The sequence below is a fragment of the Schistosoma mansoni genome, chromosome 4 (assembly GCF_000237925.1).
Source record: "Schistosoma mansoni strain Puerto Rico chromosome 4, complete genome".
Lineage (NCBI taxonomy): Eukaryota > Metazoa > Platyhelminthes > Trematoda > Strigeidida > Schistosomatidae > Schistosoma > Schistosoma mansoni.
The window spans coordinates 6765841-6778455 of record NC_031498.1 but is presented as its reverse complement, the minus strand read 5'-3'; the positions used below and the strand labels follow the sequence as shown (position 1 = coordinate 6778455).

Below are 12615 nucleotides of genomic sequence, written 5' to 3'. Positions count from 1 at the left end.
GCTCGTATACTCATCTTTGAACCGTAACTTTTGTTAGCCCTGGAGATACTAGATGACTGCTCATGGAACAGGGTTTAATTCTGTGACCCAATGAGTAGAAGTATAATCCCTTAGACATCAAGTCAGTGCTTTTAAATCGTTGTAGTACCAAGGGTGAAAGTTGTTTATTTTTGTGAGTGGGATTTCTTAGATGTCAGTCGTACCCATTTTTTATATTTGAATAAATAAACAAAACAATTATACTAGTTTATATATATATATATATATATATATATATATATATATATATATATATATATATATATATATATATATATAAGCGTACTGTACATAAAATATTTGTTTAAGAAGGAAGATACAACTTTAGATGAGGAATTGTATCACACAAAGGCTGTAGAACATCATTTAAAAGACGTGGCTCTAATATTATAAGAGATTCAAATAAGCTTTTCAAGAGAGAACATGTCTCATCCTCTTCAATTTCAATTTTATTATCCCAAGATAACAGATCGATAAATGCAATCAGTGGAGGAATAATATCTGGTAACAACGTAGGAGAAATTAGTGGCCAACATGATTTTACAAATTCATTGACGCATTGTAACATAAGCACATATACGGTGTCATATTCGTTTGACTCATTAGCAGTGACAGATTTACCATTCTAGATAAATATGAAAAGGTAAATAAAAGCATAGTTATTTTCTAACAAACAAATAATACGAAAAATCATTATCCTATTTCCAAGTAATACTTAAATCTAGTTTTTATTAGACTAAAAAGTATCGAAAACCAGGAAACACTAGATTACAGTCTAAAACTACTCATTAATGCATACTTCTCACCTGGCAAGTGGATGTAGTCCAATATGTTTATGTCTCAAAGTGAGTACGAGTACAAAAACCGACATCGTTAATTTTAGTTACAAGCAGAAAAGAATCTGCTGAACAAATGAATTCATATTATTGAGCTACGACTTCTGATTTTTTCACTTTGATTAAATTTTCCATCGTTACTTTGCTGAAGTAAAGCGCACTAATTTGATCCTACAAAGAACTTCTGGTCTCTAACGCTGTTTCTGTTTTCTTGACAGTTGAAATTAGCATAACTACAGACATGTTATACTGAGAGATATTTCCGATCCTGTTACTAGTGAAGTTATAACAATACCATTTCATATTCAAACAAAAATGGAAAGAAATAGCGAACTAATTATAAGAATTCCATTTAAATCTTGTATAATACAAGTAATTCAGAACAGTACCCCTCCGAATGTCTTGGTACGTTAGGGTTGGGGAGAGTCTGCTCTTCCTCCCAAATTGCTTCCACACGGCTACGCGTATACAACCACTATCAGGGAAGTCCTACTCTGACTGACTTCTCGTGGCAGGGGTGTTGCTTACGAAATTGAAAAGACGAAAAGCGAATGTCAAGCGCTTTAACCAGAGTGGTGGATACGGAGGGTCCACCTAGGGGAGTTAGAAAACCCTGGTTTCAAACCAATGGTGCACATGGGCTCCAGGATCCCAAGGAAACAGATGGCGTATGAACCTATTGTTGGTCACCGGCTACCATGAGAATATATCTCCTAATGTTGCCCCACTGTTTTGTGGATTAGACCTCTAAATCAAAGGGTCGGCGAGTGGCCTCCTAAGAAAACCACCTGCTTCGGTTTGGGTGCCCGGGCAGTATTTTAGCCCCATACAAATCGAATGACGTGTGGTGCACATATATTTGGTGCCTTGTTGTACCCAATGTATTATTTATTTATTTAAACACATAAATATTGGTACAAGGAAGCACCAGATAAATATGCGCCTCACAAATCTCATTTGATTTGTGTGAGGGCTGTGATACTGCCCAGGTGCCCAGACTGAAGCAGGTGGTTTTCTTAGGGGGCCACACCCGGAGCCTTTGATCTAAAGGTCTAGTCCACAAGGCAGTGGAGCATCGTAAGGAGATGCAGTCCCATGGTAGCCGGTGACCAACAGTTGGTTCATACGCCATTCGTTCCTTCAGGATCCTGGAGCCCATGTGCACCATTGGTTTGGAATCAGGGTTTTCCAACTCCCCTAGGTGGATTCTCCACATCCACCAACCCGGTTAAAGCGCCGGACATTCGCTTTTCGTCCTCTCACTTTTGTGAACAACACCCCCGCCACGAGAAGGCAGTGAGTAGGACTTCCCTGGCAGAGGCTATATATTCGCGTGGCCATATGAGAGCATTTCGAGAGGGAGAGCAGACTCTCCCCACTCTCGGCCGTACCAGGGCATTTGGGGGCAAAAAAAATTCAAGACAATATGACCTAATGAAATATTGACAAATCGATGAAGCATTAAAAGAGGAATTTAATAACTAAACATTCCAAAAAAACTTACACGTGTTATCTTCCGTGGACCAAGTAAAATACTTGAAGTAACTTTTATAAATTGTCGGGTAAATAATGAGAAAGATGCTTTTAAAATATCAATTAATTTTAACAAATGTTTAAGTAGCACTAATTGACGTTTATATCGTGTTTCCATTAAAAGATCAAATAAGAGTCTTTCAGCAATTTTTTCATACCAATTAGCTGAATTTGTATTACTCAATAAATTAGTTAAAACAAGTAAAGTTGAATAAAGTTTATGAAGTAATATTTCTGATGAGTTTGAACTACAAGCAATTCTATGATTTAATAATTGTGAAATAACTGCTTCAGCTCGATTACTTTGACGCCAATCAGCAATTTTAGCTTTATTTGCTAAATTATATAATACATTAAGACCAGCTAATTGTATAGATGGACGATAATCTTCTGTTAATCTTAAACCAAATGGTTGTAAAATAGATATAAATTCATGTTCAGAAATTTCAGGATAATCAAGTTCCATAGTTAACCATACAATTGTATCACGTATTAATGGATAATGAGTTAATGAATAATCTTCATCATCATCATTACCATTAGTTGATTTGTCACATTTTTTTGCTAAATAAACAAGTGATACTTTTAAAATTTCCGAAGCTAAACTAGGTGAAGTATCAAATTTTGATAGTGGATTAACTTTAATTAATAATAATTGTCTAATTGTTTTTACATTAAATTTTATTAAATATATATTAAAAATATCTTGAATAAGTGTAATCAATTGATTGTTACTATGTAATTTACAAGTAGTATAAGAATTACCAAGAATACCGCCTAAAATTATAAAAATATATGCTGAAATAAATTGATTATCATTCATTAATTGTTGATTATTTAAAGTATTTTTAATATATATACAAGTATCAATATACATTTGAATTTGTTCAATCCATAAAGAATCAGTGGTTTCAGCTTCATGACATTTAAGTTTGGATGCTTCAATGATTTCTTTAGATTTTTTTATTAAAATTTGTTTGGAAGACATTTATTATAGAATTTGAATTATTATTATTGTTACTTTTCAATTTTTGTTAATTAAGAGTAGTTTTAATCTAGAATATAAAATGAAAAAAGATAAGAAATACATATATGTATAGTTGTTATGAAACAAACTAAATACAAAATACTAGAGAAACTAATAGTAATTTGAAAAAAAACTTATTTCAGTCAGTCATGATCAATGCAGAGTCAGACTCATGTGTTAGACACTTTTAAACTGATCACCACATTATTTTAAACAGAGATAATGATGGCTAGCAGTTTGAAGCAAACGATACTGGGTCCGAGTCTGTGGGATGCAGTTACATCCAGCTGACCAGTTCTAAGTAGGACGAAACGCGCGTCCTGGACTCAACTGCTAGCAACTCTGACCTCCGCCTATAATGCTCGTGATTGAAGGTAATATCAAAGCAATCCTCATAGGATGCACATTTATCAATAAGAGACTGATGAATTGTAGTCCTAAACATCAATGGAAACATTCAAACAAACAATATAAAAATAAATGATCACCATATTATTCGACCAAGAAGGCATATTCAAGTAAGAGTTAAACAGGAAAAGCCATGTGTGGTCGGGTTCAGTATCACTAGTGACTAAAATCTAGCCGATGTAAAATGAACTCTGGCTTCTGTACATCAATGATATACACCTGTATTTATTCATTACTTTAATTATTCAACTTTACGAAAATAATTTGAATAGACAGAGAACGTCTTGGCTTTAGAATTTATGATTATAATTATAGTTACTTTTCAATTTTCGTTATATGACATAAGACGCTCTGTCTTTCACTATACGTGAATCACTCTCATCAATCACGCCACCGCCAGCACTTATGCAGCTACCTAGATACACGAACCTCTCAACTGCTTCAATCTGCTCACCATCCAGGGTGAAAATAGTATTAGAGTCCTGCCAGTCTTGTAGGAGTACTTTGCACCTCGAGGGTGCAAAACACATACTATGCCTATGGACACTGATTGCCAACTGATTAAGTGCGGATTGCATGGCTTGGGCATTGTCGCATAGTAAAACAATATCATCCACATACTCAAGGTTGAGAAGTCTTTCTCCAGGCAACAGATCTACACCACCATTACTTACATCTATAAGAGCTGTTTCCAGAGTTTCATCGATGGAAAAGTTGAAGAGGAGTAGTGAGATTGGGCAACCCTGTCTGACCCCACTGATTGGATGGAACAGTGGAGAAAGGTGGTTGTATGCCCTCACTCTGTCTGAGGTGTTTGTATATAGGGCTTTCAGGATGTTAATAAACTTCTCAGGCATACCATTCTTCAATAGACAATCTCAGAGAACAGTCCTGTCTAACGAATCGAAGGCAGCCCTGATATCAAGAAACACTACGATTGTTGGCCTGTGATAAGTATGACGGTGTTCTAACATTTGGCGGAGGGTGAAGATATGATCAATGCATCCTTGACCAGAACGAAAACCAGCCTGCTCCTCGCGAGTCAATCGTTCTCGTGTTTTAAACAACCTACGAAATACGACAGAAGCCAATAATTTGGACGCAATCGGAAGTAGACTTATCCCCCGATAGTTATTACAGGAACAACGTGAACCCTTTTTAAAGATAGGGACGACTACCGACTCATTCCATGATGTTGGAACACTTTCTTGCTCCCAAACCTTTGCAAACAACACAGTCAATTCCTTAGTCAGAAAGTCACCACCATCTTTAAAAAGAGCCTGAGGTAAGTCATCTGGGCCCGGTGATTTGTAGCGTTTTAAGAGTTGGAGTTCCTTGCGGACTTCCGCCCCATTTGCTGAAGCAGTCGTCACTGGCTATGGAGGGCAGGACAATCTGATCGATGTTGCCGGAGTAGCAGGCCATTTGAACTGCCCTTCAAAGAATTCAGCTCATTGTCCAAGACGTCGATGGATGTTAGTGATTGGCATCCCGTCATCTTCACAGATTGTTTCACTAACACCAGACTTTTTGCTGCCAGTGGCTTGGATGAGTTGGAAGAGCTTCCGGCAGTTACCAGATGCAGCTGTTGCTTCAAGCTCATTAGCACGCTCCGACCACTAGGCTTCTCGGTCCTTACTCAAGCTTCGCCCAATTTCATTTCGTAACAGCCTTTGTTTGTGATTAAACTTACGGTCACCCGGAGTAGACCGACGTGCTTCGATGAGTTGTAAGGAGCCAGAAGAAACCCAATGCTTATAAACAGGACGTTTCTTGAAGCCGCAAGTGGCTTTACTCGCCATTTTCATGGCATCATGCAGTTGCAACCAATGCTCATCTATAATTTTCGGTGGGATGGTAGCTAGCTCGGTTCGATACTTATGACAGAAGTTGCAACCAATTTACTGACATCAATCCGTTGATAACGATCAATTCGTTTGCCACTGAAAAATAAGGTGAGATTTGTGCAGACCAGGGCATGATCAGAGTTCAGATAGGTACTCCAAAAGGAGCGGCAGTCTTGTACACAACCACAATAGCGATAGCTGATCGCGGTGTGATCAATCAGAGTCTAGGCTTGAGGTGCAGAGGGAGGACGCCAGGTGGCACATCGGCGATGGCTGTGCCGGAAGTTAGTGCTAGCCAGAAACAGGTTGTGATCTGTGCAAATTTGCAGTAAACGATCACCGTTATCTTTCCTAAGACCAACAGGTCCCCGTCGGCCACCTAAACGACTCTCTTCTGTGCCTAGACGCCCGACCTGTGCATTTAAGTCTCCGGCCAGTACTGCAATATCTGTCGAACTCACTTTCTGGAGAAGAACAGTTAATTGGAGGTAGAGTTCATCCTTGATTGCATCCGGGCTGCAATCTGTCGGGGCAAAGGCGGAGATGACAAAAAGGCATCGTTTCTCACGTCGATTTCTTCTCACTTTGATGGGTCTTTCTAATCTAACAGCACATAACCGACTGTTAATGGGGATTCAATCGATTAGTGCTGCCTCAGCACTAATGACAATTACAATTTTCATTCATTTTGACATCGATGAAATTTTGGAAACAGCTGTGATGGATCTAAATAGTGATGCTGTGTATTAGTACCTGGAGAAAGACGTTTCGACCTTGAGTATGTGGATGATATTGCTTAACTGTGCAGTGATACCCAAGCCATGAAATTCGCACTCAATCAGTTGATAGTCAGTGTCCGTAGGCATGATACGTGCTTTGAACCTTCTAATTACAGAGTGATTTTACAATACTGACAGGACCCTGAACTAACAATAACTCTTGGTAGTGGGCAGTTAGAATTACTCGAGCTCGTGTATCTGAATGTGTGATTAGAACAATCTACACACGGTGAAAGACAAAGAGGTCATGTGCCAATCTGGACGATCTTTGGTGCTATCATGATATTAGTCTAGACGCGATAGTTAGTATTTACAATGCGTCAGTGAGAACAATTTCGCTCTATGTTTGTGGAAACTAGTCTCTCCGAGTAGAATACGTTGGACGACTTTCTGCGTTCCACCAACGTTGTCTCTGAGGGATTGCAAACATTCTGTGACAACATTATGTTAGTAATGCGGAAGTTTGGAAATGTGTGTTCTGATACAGTGACTGTATAGAACCAGTATTTTTAACAAAAACAAGAACTTGTCAAGCTGAAAGAAATATATGACTATTTTTCTAGTTGAACTGTTTCTCCCAGTTTACACAACTCTTATCCACTTGTTTCTACTCATTTATTTTGATAAAACTCACTCCTACGTGATGCATTGTTTCACAACCTTATCGTCTTAATTATACGATACATGTGTACCTTAGTGCCTATTTGTATCATTTATGTGTTCAAATAAATAATAATCAAGGTGTATCATTATCATACGAAAACAAACAAATAATAAGCCTGATTGTGGAATACATGTCTATGATGGCCCAGTGATGTGGTGGACGAAACGAAACACAACAAACATGCAAGAACTCTTCATTTAACAGCAGAAATAAAATAAAACAGTATACCTGTAAACTAAAAAAGTAAATAATTTTTTTATTGGTCCTTTTCGCTTACTGTCATCCGACGTTGTTTTACTCCTCTTTCTTGCTTCCCTTTAACTTCCTTGTACTACTTTAAGAACCTACCAATTTGAGGCGTTTGTTTTCGTCGACGCAAATATCACACAATTTACATGATCATGGTAACAAGAAAAGGATGATGATATATATGGTCACTCATAATTGCTATATGTATGTGTGAGTTATGTTTTTAATTTATCTTGAAACCTCTATGTTTTAATGATGGAGTACCTTAACGATCCAGGGTTTAGACATACACAGTATTGATGCTAAGATGAACTCAGACTATTCTTAAAATAATTGCGTGATCTCGGAGCAATTTCTCGACCAGTAAGCCGCGTTCACATGAATCGTGAATATTTTGAAGCAGAAGTGATGAAACCCCTCGGGTGGCTTTAAGTTTATTTGCTGTCTAATTTTCACTGTCAGTTTCCCTGTATATATTTCTTGAAGTACCTCTAAATGACATCACGATGAGACTAATTATGGCTAAAAGATTCACGTTAAATCCTTTCCTCACCCCAAACGTCTAAAAGTAAATTCTTCGTCGCTTATTCTGATGGAAAATATGAGTTAAGCATTGCTATTTTATTTTTCTAGGATTAAAGAAAAACATTGGGTAACCTTAAGTATACTGAAGAACCAATAAGGAACAAGAAAAATGTGCCATTGCCAGAATAAGTGTGAAGCAACGAGAGACGTTAGAACAAATTGTTGTTACGAGATTGCTAGTTGTAATAATTAACTTCTAAGGGTCACGCAGTAGCTTACCCTAGTTTACTAAAACGCTTTAAATCATTCTGAGAACTAAACGTTGACAACACTAATCCCCATTTGGCCTGAAAAAGACAAAAGTCACTCACCTTTAAATTTCGTTTCAGAAATAAAAACCAGTTCCCTTGATCTTAATTGTCTTGCTTCACGACATTTAACTATCTGCATACCAACAATCAGTTGCGCAACTTCTGAATTGCCGCCCCAATTCTTTGTTTATTATTTAGTATCCGATACTGTTTTAACTGATAGTTGTAAATGCGGATGTATACTGCATTTTTTCCGCCATCCATCCTCATAACTAATCAGATCCATGCTTTAATGCACCGATATACGTCATTTTAAGTACTATTGTAAGCCAGTTCCAGTTTGGAAAGGACAGTAGGCTTGATGGCCTGTGTTAGTCCTGGCCATGATGGTCTCTCAGCTGATCCAACTTCCTTTTGAAAGAGTCGACGGATGGAGCCTCAACCACGTGCTGATGTGATTAATTCCACTCGTTGATAGTTCGATGGGAAAGTCGATAGTCAATTGACAAGTGATTCGTTCTGGGCTTGTGAACTTTTTTGGAGTGTCCTCGTAAATTTTCTGTTTTGGAAGACAAGAAAAATGAGGGCATATCAGGTGCAAATTTGTCACTAAGAAATTTGAAAATTGTAATCAAGACACTTCTGATTCTTCGATATGACAGCGGAAATAGGTTTAGCTTAGTCAGTCTAGTACCATATTGGAGCTTCGCTATTCCGGGAATCAGCTTAGTTGCTGTTCTATAAACACTTTCCAAGAGCTCACTGTCTTTTTTTAGGCAGGGGCTAGCTGCCTGCATGCAATACTCAAGTTTAGGGCGCACGAACACTGTATACAAAGTCAGAAACGTTTTAGCGTCGAGATGACTAAAAGCCCTACGTATGGACTACAAAGTTCTAGAACCCTTGGCGGCCATTGCACGGCAGTGTGCAGTCGTCTTTAAGTCTTGGCTAACGATGACTCCTAAGTCATTGTGTGTCTGGACAATAGGTAGCTCAGTGTTATTCATCGTGTATGTATCTGTACCTTGATGGCCAATATGCATCACAATACACTTAGAAGTATTTATCGGCAATTGCCAGGTCTGGGACCATTCAGATAATTTCTCCAGATCGTTTTGGAGTTCTGAGCTATCACCCTTACTTTGTATCTCTCTCCATATCTTGACATCGTCAGCATATGGCAAGAATGATGACGATAGTAGACGAGGGAGGTCATTTACATACAAGAGGAATAACACTAGCCCCAAAACTGTACCTTGGGGGACTCCACTAAGCACAGTTTCCCAGCTAGACAACTTGGAGTTCACTCATACTCTTTGTTGACGCCCAACTAGGAAGTCTTTTATCCACATCAATAGATTGCCTCCAATCCCGACATTCCCTAGCTTATATAACAGCCGGTTATGCGGAACTTTGTCGAAAGCTTTGCTGAAATCGATGTAAGCTACGTCTATAGGTAACTTTTGATCCTAAAGAGCGCACCAGCTTTCACGAGCGACTAATAAGTTAGTGAGACCAGAATAACCTGTTCTAAAATCATGCTGCTTCTCCCAGAAAATCCGTTTTCATCGAGGTACTTAAACAGATCATCCCGAATAATACTTTCCAAGATTTTAACAACCACACTAGTTAGGCTAATGGGTCGGTAATTCTCAGGCTTATGTTTTGTACCTGTTTTGAAGATAGGGCTTACTATGGCGTTCTTCCAGTCTTTTGGTGAACGACCCCGGGTTAAGGATAGATTAAAACGTATACTTAAAGGGTTCGCAACAAAGTTAGCTAATTCCTTTAGTAACCTAGGATGCAGTTCATCGGGTCCAGTGGATTTACCTATGTCAAGCTTCATTAGCAGACCAAAGACATCGAGTCCTTTAAAGGTCGCTCTGTCCAGTGTTTGTTTTCGGGGATTTTTATGGACTGGAGAGAAGGGTGTGTCCTATGGTATATACATTGCTAAAGTATTTTGAGAATACTTGAGCTTTGCAAAAGTCGTCCTCCACTAGTGATGAGGCAGTACTGTCTCCCCACAGTGAAGGAACATTTCTTCTTCTTTTTGTCCTTTGGTTTATATACGAATACGAGCGTTTAGAGCATTCTATGGATTCCTTAACAATTTTCTCTCCCTACAGCTTTCTGGACTTACGGAGGGTCGAGGCACAGGTATTCTGAGCTTTTTGATACTGATATTTTGCCTCATCAGTCCCCAGTAACCTAAATCTATCCAACACTTTCCTTCTTTTACGGAGAAGGATGCGAACCTACATAATGAACCGTGGTGGGGAATTTCTCGGCCCCCTAGGTGTAGTCCAAAGGACGTGGGGGGCGGTAACTTTTAAGTATAAATTTCGAAATACGTCCCAAGCCATTTCGATTGAGGACTCTTGGTCTATTGTCCAATCTACTAATGATGCTGAGTGTGTAACAGCTCAGGTTGGTTGGTTAATAGTTGACCCCAAACAACCAAGCATATGCTAAAACAGTATTGTTCAAGTATTCATTCACTTCCTTACCTTTTGTAAGCGTTATATTCCCTACTATCTTATATGGAATGTTGAGAGCCTTTGTTTGTCTGAACAGATAATCCCACGCTCCACTGTGACTGCGCGAAGATCGAAATAAAGACCTATTCACTACTTCTCTGGTTTCTTCTATCAATAGCACGAGGGTTACCTATAGGCACGAAAGTGGTGAGCCCTTTTTGAACACAATTTAACCTCATTTCTGTTATTAATCTTTTTTTTTTTACTTAATCGTAAAAGTAGACCGGATTATCCGTAAACTAAGTTGAGTATATAACTAGTTTAATTCCGTATTATCTTAAGTTATTCGTGTTATAGTAACCATTTTTCGTGCTAACTTTATTGCTATATTTGTCACATACCTCATGTCAGACTCAATAGAAACCCATAATCTGGAGGATTTGTCACCAGTGGTGATAGACACTGTTATAACTACGAAATCCCGACTTCCAGAATTTGATCGTAGTGATCCTGAGTTGTGGTTTGCTCAACTAGAGCATTATTTCACAAGACACAATATCAAATCTGAAGGGATTCGCTATAGAGACTTGTGTTCTATCCTTCCTCCTTCAGTTGCCAAAGAAGTCCGTGACTTGATTTTAGATCCACCATTACCACAACCATACACCATTTTAAGACGAGAGATAATAAACCGTTTATCATTATCAGATAGTCAAAGAATCCAAAGACTTTTTCAAGGTGAAACACTAGGTGATCGGTCGCCGTCACAGTTTTTGCGTCACCTCCAAGTGTTAATGGGTGATAACACGGTGGGTGAAGCAGTCCTAAAACAAGGATGGATACAAGCTCTCCCATGCTACGTCCAACACTGTTTGGATGCACAAGATCCTGAAACCTCATTATCTCATTTAGCGCGTATAGCCGATAGAATAATGGAGAGAGGTCCTCCAACTGGACCAGGCACAATAAATCACACACAAAAAGTAGAATCAGCAAAAGACCCCGTCATAGAAGGACTCATTGCGAGTGTTAAGAGTCTCACTGAGGCTGTCACCAGAATGCAAATGGGTCATAGAAACAGGAGCAGGTCACCACAACGACCACGATCCAAGTCACAAAACAGGTCACAAATGTCCAGACAACCTGGGCAGTTTTGTTGGTACCACTGGAAGTTTGGTGTCAACTCAACCAAGTGCATGCAACCATGCGCCTGGCCTAAGCATAATTCTAAGACAGCGGGAAACGAGTAACCCCTCCCCAGGTCGCGACGACTGAGGAGGGGCGCCAAAACAGTCGCTTGTTTTATGTTAGAGACAGAAACTCTGGCTTGAATTTCTTGGTGGATACTGGCGCTGCTCTTAGCATCATCCCTCAAAATAAAACTGAGATTAGTCGAGAAACATCATCAATTACACTTCAAGCTGCAAATAAAACTAAAATTGCGACATTTGGGCAGAAAAACTTAACCCTAGATTTGGGGTTCAGGAGGCAATTCCCTTGGGTTTTCACGGTAGCCGACTTAGATCTGGCAATACTGGGGATGGACTTTCTAGAGATACGAATTTCTAGTTGACACCAAGAGACGGCGATTAACACTAAAAGAAACTTCGTAGGCCGCCGACCAGCATTCTCCAACCCACTCTGATTCAAACTCCTCCAGTAACAACAGCGAAATTCCAAGATATACTCGCGGAATTTCCAATCTCCATTTGTCGACGTAATGTGTTCTTTGGTCTTCCTCTTCTCCTTTGGCCCTCAAGATTCCACGTGAGGGCTTGCCATTCAGAATATGACTGAGTCCGAGACGAGTAGAGCGGGTTAATCCCTCCAGCATTGGATTGTGATACTCGATGTCAGCAATGGGCTTCCTGTAGATGACCCCAAATAGACACCTCGAGGTGGTACACAGTCTCACTG

General features: G+C 39.2%; 2 protein-coding genes across 2 annotated transcripts; one reads left to right on the top strand and one right to left on the bottom strand.

Annotated features, from left to right (window-relative positions):
* Window positions 1–343: 343 nt before the first annotated feature.
* On the bottom strand, window positions 344–3396 carry Smp_137130 (hypothetical protein; the record flags this gene model as incomplete). Its single annotated transcript, XM_018796672.1, has 3 exons — window positions 344–664; window positions 2380–3013; window positions 3284–3396. The coding sequence occupies 3 exons, from the start codon at window positions 3394–3396 to the stop codon at window positions 344–346; spliced, it is 1068 nt and encodes a 355-aa protein (XP_018651791.1).
* A 7706-nt stretch (window positions 3397–11102) lies between these two features.
* Window positions 11103–11948, top strand: Smp_190760 (hypothetical protein; the record flags this gene model as incomplete). Its single annotated transcript, XM_018796671.1, has 1 exon — window positions 11103–11948. The coding sequence occupies one exon, from the start codon at window positions 11103–11105 to the stop codon at window positions 11946–11948; it is 846 nt and encodes a 281-aa protein (XP_018651790.1).
* Window positions 11949–12615: the final 667 nt, after the last annotated feature.